This window comes from Saccoglossus kowalevskii, chromosome 10 (assembly GCF_978046115.1).
Source record: "Saccoglossus kowalevskii chromosome 10, keSacKowa6.1, whole genome shotgun sequence".
NCBI lineage: Eukaryota > Metazoa > Hemichordata > Enteropneusta > Harrimaniidae > Saccoglossus > Saccoglossus kowalevskii.
Genome location: NC_140650.1, coordinates 30,321,295 through 30,341,632, shown reverse-complemented (window position 1 = coordinate 30,341,632; position 20,338 = coordinate 30,321,295). Strand labels below are relative to the sequence as shown.

The 20,338-nt window shown below is 34.3% G+C and overlaps 1 protein-coding gene and 1 long non-coding RNA gene across 2 annotated transcripts in view; both read right to left on the bottom strand.

Annotated features, from left to right (window-relative positions):
- Positions 1–883: 883 nt before the first annotated feature.
- LOC100367246 (lipid droplet-regulating VLDL assembly factor AUP1-like) overlaps positions 884–20,338 on the bottom strand; it is a 23,381-nt gene continuing 3,926 nt past the window's right edge. The window contains exons 4-11 of the mRNA XM_085504484.1: positions 19,053–19,203; positions 16,216–16,400; positions 15,309–15,461; positions 14,129–14,292; positions 10,361–10,564; positions 9,415–9,581; positions 7,232–7,329; positions 884–1,335 (exon numbers count right to left, since the gene is read on the bottom strand). Of these exons, the coding sequence (XP_085360610.1) occupies positions 1,305–1,335; positions 7,232–7,329; positions 9,415–9,581; positions 10,361–10,564; positions 14,129–14,292; positions 15,309–15,461; positions 16,216–16,400; positions 19,053–19,203 (1,153 nt within the window). The 3' untranslated portion in view covers positions 884–1,304. The remainder of the gene's footprint in view (positions 1,336–7,231; positions 7,330–9,414; positions 9,582–10,360; positions 10,565–14,128; positions 14,293–15,308; positions 15,462–16,215; positions 16,401–19,052; positions 19,204–20,338) is intronic.
- Positions 16,827–18,581, bottom strand: LOC146738010 (uncharacterized). The gene is made up of 2 exons (XR_014930808.1): positions 18,472–18,581; positions 16,827–17,060 (listed from the first exon to the last, which is right to left on the bottom strand). It is a non-coding gene; the product is annotated as an uncharacterized LOC146738010 (long non-coding RNA).

The following is a 20,338-nucleotide window of genomic DNA, read 5'->3' as shown; positions in this document are numbered from 1 at the left end:
AACAATACAGCTTCCTGTGTCACACTTACCAATTGGTTCACTTTGATAAAACAATACAGCTTCCAGTGTCACACTTACCAATTGGTTCACTTTGATAAAACAATACAGCTTCCAGTGTCACATTTACCAATTGGTTCACTTTGATAAAACAATACAGCTTTCTGTGTCACACTTACCAATTGGTTCACTTTGATAAAACAATACAGCTTCCTGTGTCACACTTACCAATTGGTTCACTTTGATAAAACAATACAGCTTCCTGTATCGCACTTACCAATTGGTTCACTTTGTTAAAGCAATAAGGCAGCGACGGACAATCAGTAATACTATACTGTAAAATGACTAATTTTCACTGGGTTTAAATTTCACTGATTTACCATTTCAGACATATTCAGTGGGTTTTAAATTCACGGTTTATCATTTGGATAATGTGTTCTATGCTAAATTTTACATATTTACTGGGTTTTAATTTAGCGCATTTTCCAGTCAGCGAAATAAGCCAAATTAAAACCCAGTGAATAATTAACCCCTTTACAGTAATCTCTGCTTGACTTTGTGAAATGCGCACCCACATGTTTAGATGTGTGTTTTACTGAAATGGACAGGTATTGATTTTTGTTGTTGAAAATGATTACTCTTATTCAAGTAAATTTGATCCTATCCTGAAACTGTTGACAGTTTCTGGATTTCTGACTCGCGCCAAAATTAAAGGGCACCATTAAATGTCAAAGTATGTAAAGAAGCCATACATTGATAACACTGCATCATTGATCTAATTTAACAGGGGTTTCCATGATATGGGTAGCTATGGATATGTACTATAGGTCAAAAGCGTTTTTATGCACATGGTTGGTGATTAGACATCAATAAAAGACCAAATGCATTTATTTTATTACAATTACATGTATAATATATATATTTATTAATCTACCTGATACAGTGGAATTATATTATCAATGCAAAAACAGTCCATATTTAATAGTTTTTTGATGAGGTGTTAGGGTGGGGCTGCCCACTCTTCTATGTGCACACAATTAGTAATTTCAATTGGTCACTTTCGTAACTAAAAAACCTTTTTGTCTAGTCAATAACAAATGGGCATTTCATTAGGAATTGGTAGGTTCATGACCAGAGCATAGCAGCTAATTTGTATTTTGATTTTTGTTTAGTACGTTATTTTTTTTTACTGTTTTCTAAGTCATACTACAAGAAATTAAGGTCATCTTGTAAAGAAAAGTTTGTAAAGTCATGGTTAGATGAATCCAGTTTATGATAGACATCTTCAAATGTTGATCACTGCAAGTTTACAATAAACCATGTTTCTCTTTATAACGTCTGCAAAAAAAGAAAAAAATTATGAATGAATTGAACACAAAGTGATCCATGACAAAGGAAGCTGAAATGTTATTCCAAATACATGTCAAGTCTGTGTTCTCTGAATCTAGACAGATATAATCGATGAAAGTTAAAAAAATCAGAACACATTGAACAGAGTCAAACCTGTCCTTAATGACAATTTTAGCAACCCGAGTATAAAGTAATCCTGTCTTATGTGACTACCCTTACAGCAATATTTGTGCAGACTTTCCTTTGTTTATAGTCCAGAATAATAATTAGCATTCTCGGTTTATTCATAAAAAACAATTTGATTATGATTAACTCAAAATAAATGTGTTTTTTTCTCACAACAGTAACATCCCATTTGCTGACAAATATGAAAATGTACAAGTTGGTGATGTATAAAAAATAATACAAACTCCATAGAAAGACCACCTGTCTATAAAGATTATTAGATGAAGTCTCTTGGTTGGTTGGTTGGTTTGTTCATTGATTAACACACAGGTTTGACTATCATGCATTGATATCATATTTCTCTATTCAAGTCACTAATACTGTCAAAGTGCCAAATAAAATAGACATGATAATTCAAAACTATCTATGGTGATTTAATCGGTCACGCCGGCATTATACACTAGCACACATTTGATTTTTTTACAAGCATAGTCTCATATTATTCTTTCAGATAAATTGTATGTGGTGTACTTATTTGTTTGGATGTATGATGCACGTATAGTGCAAGGCAAATGTATACCTTGAAGGCAGCATACAATAATGCAATGTGGTTAGCGTTTATCTTAAATGTGCTAGACACAATTGTATAGAAATATTTTAATTTTTATTAGCGCAAGTCAGTGTACAATTTTAGACAACTCTGCCAGTGACAATATCATAAGATGTGTCACTTCAGATTTACTTTACTGATCTAGTTTCTGTAGTTATTACTGAGGTAATGTGCAATCTTCAATTTGTTGTGCATTGGTTTGTATTTCTTGTTGTTTCTATGATAAAACATAGTAAAACTATTGATCACCTTGCCCATCATTTATGAACTAAACTGTGATTTATGATAAAATTTATGTAATAATGGTTACAAAATCAATAAAATAATTTAGTAGAGAGTCAAAAGTATAACATCATACCCCATTTTAAAGTCACGATTTAGTACTTGCTATAAATTTTAAAAAACAAGCCATGCATGAAACAGTCCCCGTTAGTTATCAAATTTAAGATACAGTATATAGTTTTGTTTATAGTAATATAGCTGGAATATAACCATGTCAGGAACATGATTTTTTAACATTAAAATGATTGCATCGCCAGAAATGGATGGTCAAGATGGCCGCCAATACCTAATTTGCATATCGTTTTCATTGAACTTGAGTTGGTATTGTTCGCCTATACAATTGCACTGGAGTGCCGTGAATAAGACGAAAAACCGGCAAAATGTGTACTTGCTTTGTTTAATTCCACTTATGTTCACTCTGAAATAGACACTTAATGACTTTGTCATTCACACTCAAGAGAGACTGCACTAAAATCATGCAACGTTGATTGCCATATTTACCGTAAAAAATCCAATAGGATTCACAATTTTTCACAACAGTGTACATAGCGTATATGCTGTTACAGTCAAATAGTGCAGTTTTGACAACGATAAAATCAGTTGACAGCGAGCGAAAGTTGATCGTGTGCGCTCGGTTTAAGAAAGTTAAAAACAAAAAGGTCACACAATCGATGACCTTTCAGATCATGAACGCATTATTAGCAGCCAAAATAACACCAACATTTGGAAGGTTTTTACCTGATCGCCAGCAGCGCTGCTCTCCAGTTTAATCCAATTAATGACAGGAAGTAAACTAAGTGCGGTAATTTACCGCTATTTTTCCGTTATAGCCAGATAAACATTATTGAAAAAAAATATCGAATGTTTTGGCTACTACCGCCATATTGCTTGTCTCATAGTCGATGTCAAAGGTCATATTTGTCGTGTTAAATAGCCGTAGTCTGTGTCCTTTGAAATTACGTGAATGTTTCGTCTTCACTTCGAATCCTTTCATTGAGTTGATGGGGTCTATTGTGTCGCCTATTGTCCTCCTAATGAGAGTGCCATCCCGTAATTTGAATATCCAAAGTATTATTCCACTGACTCGTGTTGTTGGATGGCTTGTTGGGATCAGCCAACAGAAACAACTCTACATTGCCTACTTTCCTTGTGGCTGCAATATGGTACATGTTGTCACGACCGAGTAAACTGGTATACTGGGAGATTCCTTGGTTATATGCACAATGTTATGCAGCTGAACAAAGAAAACAATTAGGAAAAACAGCTTGGGTTACGAAAACAAAGAACCACACATAATAACAAAGGACTGGGCTGGACCCTTGAAAACAATGGATTAAGTTCTTAATTCACACCTTCTTGGCTCTTGCATCTAATTAAAGGCAGAACCCCCTGAGTCAACAGGAAATCATTAGAATACACCCCAAGCTGACAGGAAATGACTTTTGACCAGCTTCTATTGTTCATTTCTGGCAATGACATTTGTATCTGATCGTCAAAAAAGTACTTGTTCATATTGAGAGATATTGCTCTGGAACAGCATTCAAAATCAGCCATTTTGAATACATGTTTATCTATGATATGATGAATAATGAATATTTAAAATTTGAATATAATCAGTCAAACAAGTCGAAGATATGGGTCTAGAAGCCCATTCATTAAAACAAAATGGCTGCCAGACAGCCATTTTGAATCCAATCTGAAAAATAAATGATGTGCACCAGGAACCTGTAATGATTAATATATGTACCAAGTTTGAATGAAATCCATCCATAAATGCTTGATATTTGATGATTTTTTAGCACAAAAATGGCCACCATTTGGCCATTTTGAATAGGATAGTCAAACCAATATATCTGTCCATCTATGACATGATGTATTTAAAATTTGAACATAATCAGTGAAAGCAAGTCAGAGATATGGCATGAGAACCACATTCACAGCCATTTTTAATCTTATCTGAAAAACAAAATTATTTGCATCAAGGCCCCATAATGTCTAATGTATATACCAAGTTTGAACAAAATCCATCAGTAAACAGCCGCGAAATGCTTGATTTTGATGATTTTTAGCACAAACATGGCCGCCATTCGTCCGAACGGGAACTAATTAAATAGCCACTATTAGATTGTCTTGAATCGGATCATCAAATGAATATACATACATACATATGACACAATATGATGTATGTGTGAAGTTTGAACATAATCAAGTCGGACATATAGGTACAAATGTACAGCCATAAAGCCGTTCTCATTTTTGGATTTTGGATTGTAAAATGGTATTTTACAAAAACAATGAGGTCATAAGTAATGTCTATGAAATTAATGAATCTTTAAGGATGTAGTAGACATAACAAGTATGTTATAGTTAGGCTTGATATTTTCATATAAGAATTGTCCTGAACTATAGTAAACCATATATTTTATGAAACCTCTTATCTCACACTTTCTGAAATTCTGGGTAATTTTGGATAGAACTTAATGGTTATCACGTGACTGCTAAGTAAACAAACAAAAATGTTATTTTAAAAAAACGAGTACTGCGTGAAACTGGAACTAGTTAGATGAGTAACAAACATCGTAATGTTAACCACAGGGTGTCCCATCCAATCGGGTGACAAGATTTTTGCCCAGCGAGATGCGTTTATTTCATGAGACCAGCTTGAAATGTTGGACCACGGTCACTGAATTACACTCAATTTACTTTTAGTTTATAACAAGATTTCTCGCCAACGCTTATTGTTAGGATAAAACGCTCTCACCCGCATGTTTGACACTTTCGGTAGAACAGCCCATGCAAAATTCAAGCCAATGCGATACCCAGGGAACGCAGCGTACTCGATAATGTAGTTCACTAATTAGTCCGTTTTCATTTGGCAGAAACGGCAAATAACCTTTCCACTGAACAAACTGGCCAATATTTTCAGTTTGGGACGTCGTTTAAGAAAAATGTTACACTCGGGCCAAGGGTATACTTCTATTTTATAGATTATGTGGTCCAAGTTACAAAGTGATCAAGCGTATTGTCGATATTCAACGTAAAACAGGCTCCAAAGCACTGGCGAGACTCGTTCATCGAGATAGCGTTGTACAGTTACAAAAGATAAATTATGTAATCCTATGCGCATACAAAGGTTATTTATTGACTGGACAAATAAGTGAGAGATTATGGTTACTTCCTTAGTAACCGGGAACCGCACGACTGGGGTTATTGTGACAGCTACTGCAATTTTTAATGTAGGCCAACTGTGATCAGTGTGAATCGCCGCGTGTTTTCTAAACAATGTCCAAGTTGCCGACAACGATCATATCGGTCACCCCCCTTAGAAAAAAAATATATATATATAATAAAATAAAATGAAATGTGCATTGTTAATGTAGATGCAGGCGTGCTAGCTGGAGACGAGAGATAGAAACAGCTCGGCCCCACAGAGCATGTGCTTCGCTGTTCGGTCGAGCGGCAACCGAGACTGGCAGGAAGTAAACATGCAGTACAGTTCAGCTCTGAACATTTGACATCATAATTGGGCGGGGACACTCCGTATAAGGAGTGAGGTGATTGACACGTTTCTTGATTTGAATTTTATTTGTCGGAGCTCTACTGACGCCGCTTCTACGAATTCCTTCTCAAGTTCGTTCTCAGCCCCATTTGCCACTTCAACGACGTGTTTTTTTATATGGTCCCCGGTGGATCGGTGCTGGTAAACCCATGTACTTGGCAAATTTTGCCATCACACGTCGGCCTTTACCGATCACTCTTCCGGCGATCACCATTTTCCTGTTTACTTGGAACTCTTTTTCTTGTTTTTCAAAAGACGTGAAAATTCTCTCGGCTGAGGAAAAATAACATTCGGAATTTGAACATTTAATTTGGAAGTGGGGTCCCCAGCCGTGCCGTGTGTCTTCCCCCAATGTCAAATCCCTATGTTGCAACTTGAGCACCGCAATGGCGCCAAAAAAGTTCGCTATTTAAAATGTAGACATCGATCAGTCTCAGCGATCTGCGTCTGCCACCCCATCATCGTCACCATGTGACGATAATTTCCTTTCTTATGCACTTCTTGACACTTTTTCTAGTTCTTCAATTCTGAGCTACATGTAGATAAATGTTGCACCGTCACAGCAGTATCGTCGGAGTCCGAACTTTCCGAACCGCGATGGATGTTATTTTTTCTGAGACGAAGTTTTGCTTCTTCGGACATTGGAGTCATATTCTTCCTTTTTTGTCCCTTCCTTCTCCTAATTTCTAATCATAATTCTGATAACAATTTTAAGGAGCGCTAATTTTTTGATGTGTCACACATGGTGTACTAATATAGAACGATCACAGTGACAGGGCGTGCGTGCGTTGTTTCCGTTGCTAAGTAGGCCAACTTATGCAAATTAGGTCAATATTTATTGTTTGCGCTCAAAGCCGATTATCCTGAAATCAAAGTGAGCGGTCTGCTGTTATAAACACATATCCTAACTTTTTTGTTAAAAATGCCTTTTTTGGGTGTACTGGTTACTATTTTGAGTGGGAAACACATCCATTGCATGCAGATAGACAAATGCCACCAAAATAGACAATAAACAAAAAATGTATAAAATAGTGACTGTTATGTCTACTACATCCTTAAGACAAGAACAATGTAGAGAAGGACAGACCCCCCCCCCCCCAACTCCAAAAAAAACCCATCTATTCTTCATCGAATGCAACAGGCAAGGTAAAAATAAAAGAGCTTATTATCCACATTTTTAGTATAAGTTTGTGGTTGTTTTTTTTTTTATTTGAACTTTTAAGCTGTCTCATTAGCTATCAGTATTCAATGATATCACAATGTCTTACCTCCTGGCAGTATCATACAGTGCTTGTTTACGTTCTTCAAAAGACATCTGCCTCTCATTTGCAGATCTTGAAAAGTGTGACGCTGAAAACTGAGTTGCCTGCAAAGTAGATAAGTTACAGGAACTAAATCAGAAAAAATGAGCCCCAGTTGCATAAGTCATTGAGTATTATAATAGTATACAATGTAGCTGCACTGACGAATACACGCTGGAGCTGTACTCAGAAATAATACTTTATGGTTTGTATTATCATGTGTCATATTATACTATGAATATAAGCTGCATTGTATGCAATTCACAACAATAGCCAATCTATAAGAACCCAACTAAAAAAGGTTAGTAAATAAAGTTTAGAAAACATTCGGGCACAGACAATTTATATCATGTAAGTAGGAGATAAATCATTAATCTTTTGAACAATAAATTATATACAGATGTATTAAGACTGATAATTCCCAGAACTACCAATAACACAACCCAACAGACTAACAAAATAAAATTTGGTAAAGCAATTACCTCAGAAAATAATCTATACTACATATAGTAGTTAAATCCAAAAGCATATTGCAACACTAGAGGGCGCAATACTTATTTATCACCATGGATTTAGAGTCTCTAAAAAAACTTGCCCAATGACTGAGAAAAACATTGAAATGCAAAAATTCATCTTGACTGAACTATTAGGAATTTATTTAACAGCAAATATAACCTCCAATTTGCAAGTCCAAATCATAGCATTTCAAAGCACGGAGTTCAGTGGAAGCATAAATGAAGTCATTTAATTAATATAAGAAGCCTCACAGGTTAGACCAGCTAATACATCAATATTGCAATTGCATGCATGAAATTAGTGCCATCAAAAACCTAATCACAGGTAGATTCACTGAAATACAAACTATAATAGTTAATAATTTGACCAACAACTAACGGTACATGTATCTGATGCAATATGCCAGCCATCCGGACATACTCAAACATTCCAATCCATCCCACGAATCTGACTTGGGCATTTATGTATTAAACCACTGATTGAGATACCTGTTATTTGTTATTGAATGCAATTTTATGTAGCCAACTCGCATATTGTCAAGATTAAGAGACACATCTCCTGACACAACCTAGCCACATTTTAACACACCAGCTTTAGCTTTGTCTTAGGTTGTTGTCAAATGTTTACAAAATACTAGACAAACATACCCATATGAAAAAAAAAAAACTACAATTTGTAACATCTTGGTATCCATATTAGAATGTTGATAGTCCTTGTGATGATTAAATGATTCCATCAAATGACGTAATGCATCTATGCAGGCCATAGGGGGTAGAAAGACTGTTATAGACTGAAGACCTTGCTATTAATTATGCATGCCTCTGAATGACGTAGTAAAATATATACTATAGGTGGAGCATAGAAAGGTCAAATCATGGGTTTTAATTGTCGCGCAAAATTTCTCTCAGCAAAACTCTGATGAAGGTTTTGAATAAATATTGTATTTTTAGTGAATATTTGCTTTTGGTGTAGTTACTCATCACACACTGCAGAACCTATGATTGGTTAGCAATTTCATGTCATCATTCTACCTGTTAGTTACATTGATATGCTACAGGAGAATTTCTCCGCAGTAGTGAGTGATGGAGTAGTGACCTACAACAGTCCCTTAAGCCTTATGACCATTGCTTGAAATGTCTATGGCATTTTGCATTTTGTTATTTGATTAAAACATTTTAGTGAAAAACAAGACATTGTCTATTATTTTGATACATTTTGGCCTAAAAATGGCTGCCATTTGGCCATCTTGAATCGGGTGATGAAATAAATGCATGTGCATATGTCGGATATAATGTATAATGTATGTGTGAAGCTTGAGATGTGCGAGATACTGCTGGATACGGCCAGACATGCGAATGGACAAATGGAGGTCAATATAAAAGTTTAGGTTCCGTCCAAAACTAACTGAATCAGGCAACGTACACATGTACAAGTGATGAATCAGCATAGAAATAAATAAAAATGGCTGCTATTTTTGTTCAAATCTCGAAAAGAAACATGACGTGCACCTGTGAACCAATATGCATGATCCTCACATAAAATTTGAGTGAAATCGTTCAGCTGATTCATGAGAAACTGTTCGACATATTTAAGGGAAATGAGCATTTTTGCTTCTGCATCATTATTATACTTACACTAGGTGATGGGGTTAACGGTGTGGATGTCCCACTGGGCATAGCAGTAGCACCTTCTAATAAGTCAGCTTCACCATCACCACTAGATGGTGATGTATCTATTGGAACAAAGTGTACTTGACCTTCTAATATACGGCTGATAGTTGTGTCCACACAAGAAGTTTTCTCTGAAAAAATGGAAATACGATCAACTATAAATTATCATTTGAATGTGAAAAAGTCATGATATGATATAGTCTAGTTTGTCTTCAATGTAAATTAACCCAGGTATAAATGTGTCATATGATAAACAACTAAAACAAGACATGCATGTCTATGGCCAGTTTGAATTTCATCTAAAAACAAAATAATAATGTCGCGTTATGTTCAATATATGTACCAAGTAAGTTTGAACGAAATATGTGCATAACCATGACCTGTTACCAAAATGACAGAAATGCTAGATTTTGATGAATTCTAGCACTAAAGTTGCCTCCAATCAGGCATCTTGAATCAAATATGGAAACTAATGTACATGTATATATATTCAAACAAATGAAATTTGAACATGATCATCCCCGGCATGTCAGATGTATCTTTGGGAGATCGAACATATAGATGGATAGATGCACACAAGCCTGTTATTCTGATGAACCATGGATATATAAAAGGTAGAAAGAATCTTGGATGGAAGTTGTCAAGAAGATGATAATGACAATCATCGATTACTGTAAAATACTTTAATCGCTGAAAAAGTTTGTTGGGTGCTCTGTCTGTATGGTGTTTATTTCCACTGATTTTTTATGAGTTGAATGTAAAATATAGGAAAAAATGTATAGTCGTTGGATTTTATTTCCGTGAAAATAATTTACAGTATTTTACAGTAACTACTTATCTTAAATGACATTTTAAAAAAACTGTAAAGTGATCAACTATCACAAGTATAAACACATTAATAATTACATACCAAGATCTTTTCTGATAACATCTTCAGGTACATGTGGAAGAACTTCTTTGACCTGACTTGCCATAACACTAAACCTATCAGGAGTAGCATAACGATTGGCTGATGCTGGTAGTGATGATGATGACGAAGAGACTGAAGTCTGTCTAGATGGCGGTGATTGCACAAACTGTTGCTGACTATACACATTTCTGTTATGTCTATTTTCTGTGTCAAATGAAACAAAACAAGCCATGCATGGCACAGTCCCTGTTAGTTATCAAATTTAAGAAATATAGTTTTGTTTAAAGTAATATAGCTGGAATATAACCATGTCAGGAATATGATTTTTTTAAGATTAAAATGATTGACATTTGTATCGGATCGTCAAACAAGTACTTGACCATATTGAGAGAAATTGCTCTGGAACAGCATTCAAAATCAGCCATTTTGAATACATGTATATATATAACATGATGTATAACGAATATATAAAATTTGAATATAATCAGTCAAAACAAGTCGAAGATATGGGTCTAGAAGCCCATTCATTAAAACAAAATGGCCACAAGTCAGCCATTTTGAATCCCATCTGAAAAATAAAATGACGAGCATCAGGAACCCGTAATGTCTAATGTATATACCAAGTTTGAACGAAATCCACCCATAAATGCTTGATATTTGATGATTTTTTTAGGTAAAAAAATGACCACCATTCGGCCATTTTGAATAGAATAGTCAAACCAATATATCTGTTTATCTATGACATGATGTATAATGAATATTTCAAATTTGAAAATATCAGTCAAAACAAGTCAGAGATATGGGTCTAGAAGCCCATTCATTAAAACAAAATGGCCACCAGACAGCCATTTTGAATTCGATCTGAATAATAAATGATGTGCATCAGGAACCTGTAATGTCTAATATATGTACCAAGTTTGAATGAAATCCATCCATAAATGCCAGAAATGCTTGATATTTTATGATTGTTTAGCACAAAAAAGGCCACCATTTGGCCATTTTGAATAGGATCGTCAAACCAATATATCTGTCTATCTGTCGCATACGACTTATTTACCACTTCCGTGTCACTGAAAATGTTCTAGAACCGTACTGTGTCTGGGTGGAATATTCTATATTTTTTTAGGAAATGGTTGAATAGGTAATAGAACACTGTAGGAGGCAATAGAAGGTAATGGAACATTCTAGAAATTTGTAGTAAGTTCCAGATTTATTATGTATGCTGATGTAATGGTCTATTTATAGACAGTGGAGGTATATATAGGGGAGTTCAGATCAGAGATCTTGTTGAATGGTGTTGGAGTTTAAGTATCTAGTTATTTGAGTAGTGGAGTTTTACCACGTTATTGTACTTGATGTTTGCGAAGTATAATAATACCAGTACCAGTTGAAACCTCATCTGTTGGCTTCGTGTTCGTATTTTATCATCGCCACCAGGGAAGTCTTTCTGTTACTGTTGCCATTTTGGTATTTGAACCATCACACCTGTACTATACCAATTACGGTAATATTACGTTGCGTGTGACACTATCTAGAACATGATGTATAATGAATATTTAAAATTTGAACATAATCAGTGAAAGCAAGTCAGAGATATGGCACGAGAACCACATTCATTAATACAAAATGGCCGCCAGTCGGCCATTTTGAATCTTATCTGAAAAACAAAATTATTTGCATCAAGGTCCCATAATGTCTAATGTATATACCAAGTTTGAACAAAATCCATCTGTAAACAGCCGAGAAATGGTTGATTTTTAGGATTTTTTAGCACAAAAATGGTCGCCAATCGGCCATCTTGAACCAGATCGTAAAACAAAATGATGTGCATCAAGGTCCTATAATGTCAAATGTATATACCAAGTTTGAACAAAATTCATCAGTAAATGGCCGATAAATGCTTGATTTTGATGATTTTTAGTACAAAAATGGCCACCATTCGGCCATCTTGAATCAGATCATGAAACAAATTGACGTGCATATGTATAATATCATGTACGATGTATGTGTGAAGTTTGATTGTGATTGGTCCAGGCATTTCTAAGATACAGGTCGGGACGCACGCATGCACACACACAAGAACGCACACATGCACGGACGTCAAAACATAAGTCCCCGTTTTCGGACTGCGTCCGAACGGGAACTAAATATTGATTATAAGATAAGTAGGAATGTAAAATGTAATGTAAAATGTAATCAAAGAAAGGATAGAAAAAACTCCTAATACAACTGATACATTAATCATATTTCTTGTTCAATGTCTACAATAATACACTGGTCACATGTCATTATCTGCAGCATTGCCTAAGTTAATACTTAGTTATGCATACTAGGTCACATGACCATATATAAATACAACTGATACATTAATCATATTTCTTGTCCAATGCCTACAATAATACACTGGTCACATGTCATTATCTGCAGCATTGTCTAAGTTACTTAGTTATGCATACTAGGTCACATGACCATATATAAATACAACTGATACATTAATCATATTTCTTGTCCAATGCCTACAATAATACACTGGTCACATGTCATTATCTGCAGCATTGTCTAAGTTACTTAGTTATGCATACTAGGTCACATGACCATATATAAATACAACTGATACATTAATCATATTTCTTGTCCAATGCCTACAATATTACACTGGTCACATGTCATTATCTGCAGCATTGTCTAAGTTACTTAGTTATGCATACTAGGTCACATGACCATATATAAATACAACTGATACATTAATCATATTTCTTGTCCAATGCCTACAATATTACACTGGTCACATGTCATTATCTGCAGCATTGTCCAAGTTACTTAGTTATGCATACTAGGTCACATGACCATATATAAATACAACTGATACATTAATCATATTTCTTGTCCAATGCCTACAATATTACACAGGTCACATGTCATTATCTGCAGAATTGCCTAAGTTACTTAGTTATGCATACTAGGTCACATGACCATACATTGTCATCTGATATGTTCGTCATATATCTAGTCAAATGCTTCTATTATAGCACTAATAGCATGTCCTTATCTGATCTGCAACAGTGCTCGAGATATTACAGTTATGCATATTAACAAGGTCAAGTTAGCCACGTATTGGTAAGTAGGTAATTAACATGCATGGTTTCAAATCTGAAGTAGTCAGATCTATGGATTATCTAAAAGCACTTATGTACTAAGTTTCATTGAAATTTGATGAGTGGTACTCAAGATATCTGTAAATTGGGTAATTTATGCAAATTAGGCAATTAGTAAGTACAGAATGTAATAATAAACAAATCAAATGTATGTTATCCCAGAACATCTATACACTAAATTTCATTGAAATCTGCTGAGCGGTCATCATTGTAAAAGCTGTAAATTGGCTAATTATTATGCAAATTAAATAAGTAACAATGCACAGACTTATCAAGTACATGTAGTTTTCCCCTGGATCGTGTCTGAACTTGCGCCTGACAAAATCTGGAAAACAGTCATACATGTATATACTAAAACTGGTATACAGCTGCAAGTTGATCCATGTATCATGCATACAGTTGACATCCTGATCGCAGCAGCCTGTTTTCACAAAAAAAGCACGTCTCCATTTCTATCAACAAATTTAACTTGTTTCCAGTAGTCTAAACTTACAATACTGCACGACACATACATCAACTTTTGGTGAAAATAGTAGATCTATGAATCATGGCTTAAAGCTTTACTTTAGATATTAAAAGCAAGTGACAAACAAAATTTGAACTATTAAAATACCTTGAGATGGGGGTCTAAAAAGTACTTTCTTTGCATATTCTACTTTATCTGCACTGGTGTAGAAAGTTGTAGTAAGGTGAAGTTGTGGAGCCATTGTATCTTGAACTCTTTTTGTAAACTCTTCAAAGTCTTCAGATTCTCCCTTGTACATTGCTGGTAAAACACTGAAATATGAAGTAAATGTGATTCTTATAACATGCTTTTTTAAATATCAGGTAGGTAGGTTTTTTCTTCTTCTTAAGATTCTCCCTTATACATTGCTGGTAAAACACTGAAATATGAAGTAAATGTGATTCTTATAACATGCTTTTTTAAATATCAGGTAGATAGGTTTTTTCTTCTTCTTAAGATTCTCTTCTGTACATTTGCTGGTAAAACACTGAAATATGAAGTAAATGTGATTCTCATGTAATGCTTTTTTTTTAGTTTTCTATACATTTTGTTCTTTGTTACAATTGTGTTTCAACTAATTCATGAAAGTGTCCTAAATCATTTTTAAATTTATTTACATTTATTTACCTTTTACATTTACAGTTTTGCAAAGTTTTGAATTTCTATAAAACAACATTTCAAGCCTGCTGCAATTGTGACATTTTCTCAAATATGGCCAAAAAAATGATTTAAGGTTGTGTAGTAAAAAATGGTGTAGAGCGAGTTACAGGAACCACACAATTTTCTTTTTCCTTTTTAGTCTTTGAAGATAGAGGATTGATTTGATTTTTAACATGTTCACGTGTATTTTATGGCATAAAAAACATTAAATATGGGCTAAGTTTTTTTTTAATTTATTTATTTTATTTATAAACTTTTATTGGAGTTTGCACTGATATTAACATCTTACATACCTGTTTTGTACATAACAAATTGCATTTAATCTGCATATTTTGAAGTCAAATGGGAAATATTTTTCAAAAATTTCCCCATTAGTTATTATGAGAAGTCAACTTATTCCGTCGGACAGAAATGAAGTACTCTATCTCCATGTCTACACAAGTAAATATAACTTTTTGCTACCAGAAAGAGGAAGTTGACTAAAATTTTCATCCCAAGAAGAATTTGTTTGCATTCGGGAATGCTCTCAGGCCAAGCTTGCCCTCTTCCCTTCCAAAGCATATACATTGTTTCCTAAAAATCTTGGGTACCACTGTGTTGCATTTGTACAGCAATGCGAATCACTTACCGCAGATGAAAAACTGTAAATGGAGAAAAAAAGAACCAGAAAACATCTTGCCACCATCTGCTACCAAGAGTTGATATATTGATGCCAATTAACGGTCGATTTATGACGATTACAATTGGCTGCACCGGCTGATCCAATGAAAATGACCATGTACTATGAATATAAAAAGACACTGATTCAGTCACATTCTTACAATTAAGTTTTCCAAGTCCACAACAGACAATTTAAGATAATATACATGTATATACCAAATACTGGCACATAAACATTTGACTGCCATTTGCCATTTTACCCTTGCTATTCATCCTGTAGTACTTACTATAATAAAAAAAACAACCTAATACCACTTAAAATTTATTATTATTGATTTTTTTTACATGGCTCTCTAAATAGCAGTATGTGTCTATTTAGGACACTCCATTGTCCCCTGTATATTTCACACATACATGTCTCGCACAAACTTCACAATTATTGCAATCAGGGTCAAATTACATGCCATCCATCCCAAAGTACTTAATTATTTTTGTATCATCATTCTTTCCTTCTACCATCCCAGTAAAAATCGCATCTGAATTTCATGGTTCACAAACAAACCACCCTGAATAATTCCACCAAGGTTGTGTATTTGACCATGGAAAAATACATAGATCTTATTGGACATGCTTTTAAAACATGTACCTAATCAGAGTTGCTGCAACTTATGGCAATGGAAATAAATGGGTATCAAATTGCTGATGAGGGTACACTTTAAAAAACATACTAGTTGCCAAAGTATTGTTAGGCAATAAATGGACCTTGCATGGCAAAGACACCCTTTCATCAACTATCCCAAGTTACCACACAGACAATTATTTTCTTAACTCAGCTAACTTACTTAACTGGACTGAGTAAATTCAATGTTGATTACCTAAATTTTAGTAAGCCTTTTTTCCCATTAGTAGTAGCTCCTTCAGGATGAGACAACAGTGGTATGGGACTCTCTTCACAGTGTTCTTTAGCTTTCTCTATAAGCACAGCTCTCCCACGTTTTGCTCCCATATCACGATAGCCGAGCATCCACATCAACATACCCGGCAAATCCCAGACACTTGGCTATGAGAATCAGATCATAGTAGAATTCAACAGTGTTAGTTTCGAATGATATCAAAAAATAATACTTCTGGTATTACTAATAAAAGTCTACGAGATGCAACATGACATGAACACACTGTGCGAGGACTATGGTATATTCAGTGAGCGCACTGGCCTTGGGTGTTACAGTCTCCTTTTAATTTATATATGCAATTTTACCATGGAAATGATTAAAATCGGTGGACAAGGAAACCAGATAGCACGAAACCAGTACAAGAGGTAAAATGACAAGGAAGTATACAAATCAGATCTGCAAATATGTATGGTCAGTGTTGTGTCTGTTTGGATAAACTAGTTTGTGGCCCTGGATTAGTTTCAATATCTCTAATAAGGACAAGATTACTTATCATATGACAATGATACAAATAAAGTGCAAAAATCCAGAAGAATATTATCAAGTTTTTATTATCATACATTAATATTAACAAATCGTGTGAAATTTTATGTACAGAGAAAACACATATTTATGCTTTGGTTGACAGAACTTCTCAAAGTAAAAAAAAAGAGGACCTGCGAAACTTTATACAATTGTCAGACACGCAGTGAATAGTACCGGTATGTTTTTGTAATACATGTAGTTCCAGTGCCTTTGCTTTCTGAGAACAAAATCTGACTCTGCACCTGGAATAAAAAAAAAAGAACATTTAGTCCAAAGTAAGCAGAGGTTGTAGCATATGTGCTGCCATTGGCTGTTAGATTAAATTAAAAAAGATATTTGAGTCGTTTTAGTACGAAAAAATATTACTTTATAAATTTATACCAGCCAGAAAGAAATTGCAGTTCACACTGTACTATTTTAAACATGTTCTACCAAAGTCTAGGATGAACTAATTCAACAGTTTCCACTCTACAAAGTTGTCAAATTAATATTCACAGGATTCTGCAAAAATAAAATATTAAGAATGTGCAAAAAGCCAGAGTACTTGTGCCGAAAATTTCACTTGAGCTGAACCAAATGGATGCCAAGCTATCAAAAGAAATAAAAAAAAACTATTGAGAAAAATACAAAAAAATACATTTAATATAAAAGCAGATAGAAGTGCATAAAAAACTACCGGGTAATCAGCAGAGGTAGTGATCATGTAACCTAAGTGTATGTCAAATTTCCTTTGAACTGGATTGCATAGTCTCAGATTGGCTGCTAATTTGCATATTAATTTGCATATTAATTTGCATACTAATTAACATATTGTAGTTGTATTCAAATATTATATAAAATAATATCCGGAGTTTTGAAAAAAAAAATTATGACTATTAAGTCAACGTCATTAAAATTGAGGATTACGTGAATTTGATCCCTCCCTAATATTATTTCACTATCCCTTAAAAACATGGCCGCCGTTAAATCCCTCTCAATCGAGGTCCGTAATTTTTTTTCATGCTCATAATGGAGATAAATTATGGTAGCTAAACATTGAAATTGCCACCCTGACTTCAGTACCGAAATAAATAGCTGATTGGGAAAATGTGTCTCTGTTGACAGAGGTTCGCTTTACCGATAAACTTCAACACCGCATGGAGCATGGAGGTCCCGGTCACGAGTGCAATAACGCACTCGGGTATCGTATTTACTTCAAAGGTAATTTAAAAGTGATGATAGATTCATTGATATTGAATTACAGTACTTTTCAAATTCATCATTGCTTTCAAGCAGTCACGGTTGGCCGAACTTGACTTGTGTTTTCTGGATAATTCTAGTCTAATATGTCGTCACGAAACCAAGTTTCAATCTGCTACGGTTGCCAATGAACACCGGAAATAGCAATCGTACATAACAGAATCACGATCAGCGTGTTCTAAACTTTTACGTTTTTATTATTCCAGTATTTTATATGCCAAACGTTATTCCCAAGCCTCCTAAATGACGAGACAGACTTTCGATTTACACGTTTCATAACCAGTTCTTGAACTAATAGCAGGACTGTTTTTCTGGCAAAATGTGACACTGTGCGATCGCTAGTTTCTCACTAAAGTCAGGACACAAAAGAATAAATCACAGTTCATAATAAATACCATAAGCACAGTTTCTTACCTTTGAGATAGAATTTAATCTATATAAGCCTTGTGCAAAGAAAGATACAGTCCCGAAATACAATATCCTCAGACGAAATCGCTGCCGATTTCCTCAGCGGTTGGACTGGCGCATGCGCAATACGGTATGCCAGTTCTCTTGCGAGATGTCGTTAAAACTAGGATTTTTCCGGCAAATTTCGGCATTTGTACTAGTAAAATGTTGAAAATCACAGAAAAACACAATGAAACTTTGGCGAATCATAAAAATACTTGGCGTGCATATGTATGGCATTGAGATATACATTTGCACCAATTTGGAAAAAAATTGGACACAGCATATCAAAGTTATAAGAGGTAAAAGACGGACGAACGAACGGACAGAACCCAATCTATAAGCCTTCGGCAGACCTCGTCTGCGAAGGCTAACAAGCACTGTAGAATCTCATAAAAACAAAAGTATACTTATATATATCTAATGATGGTCCACTTAATGCAAATTTTTTTTGTGAAAAACTAAATTTGGCATTCAAAAGGCTAAAAGATGAAATTATAATTTTTATAATACTGCTATAATGACATTGTAGGAAAGCAAGGACATACCATGATTGACGGATACACTAAATCAACAGCCAAGTGGTCCAATGGCGAAACATGGTTAGTAACTAGAACTCTTACATCCTTTTTTCGGTTTTCAGAATTGTCTGTTGTTACTACAATTCCTAGTACACAACATATAATTCTTAAAATAACACTGCAAGAAAAAACAGTAAAAGAGAATCATTGACTGAGTTACATTCATATCAACTCATCAATAGGCACAAGTTTGATTTATATTACCTCATGAATATGCACGAGATTGTTTGATTCATATTACCTGATGAATATGCATGAGATTGATTTACATTACCTCATGAATATGCATGAGATTGTTTGATTTATATTACCTCATGAATATGCATGGGATGATTGATATTACCTCATGAATATGCATGAGATTGTTTGATTTACATTACCTCATGAATATGCATGAGATTGTTTTATTTATATTACCACATGAATATGCACAAGATTGTTCGATTCATATTACCTGATGAATATGCATGAGATTGTTTGATTTATATAACCTCATGAATATGCATATTGTTTGATTCATATTACCAGATGAATATGCATGAGATTATTTGATTTACATTACCTCATGAATATGCATGAGATTGTTTGATTCATATTACCTGATGAATATGCATGAGATTATTTGATTTACATTACCTCATGAATATGCATGAGATTGATTTACATTACCTCATGAATATACATGAGATTGATTTACATTACCTCATGAATATGCATGAGATTGTTTGATTTATATTACCTCATGAATATGCATGGAATTGTTGATATTACCTCATGAATATGCATGAGATTGTTTGATTTACATTACCTCATGAATATGCATGAGATTATTTGATTCATATTACCTGATAAGTATGCATGAGATTGTTTGATTTATATTACCTCATGAATATGCACGAGATTGTTTGATTTATATTACCTGATGAATATGCATGAGATTGTTTGATTCATATTACCTGATGAATATGCACGAGATTGTTTGATTTACATTACCTCATGAATATGCATGAGATTGTTTGATTCATATTACCTCATGAATATGCATGGTCATGACCAACTATTCAGACTAGTTTCTTTTTATTCAAATCTAATGAATATAAATAGACGATAGAGAAATACTAACATATAACTAATATATTATGCTTAACTCCATAGAATGACATCAATATTCCAACCAAAATGTTGGTACATTAATTTTTCTAGAAGTATACATTTTTGTCAGATTTGCCCCAATCAATATTATAATTTCCCAT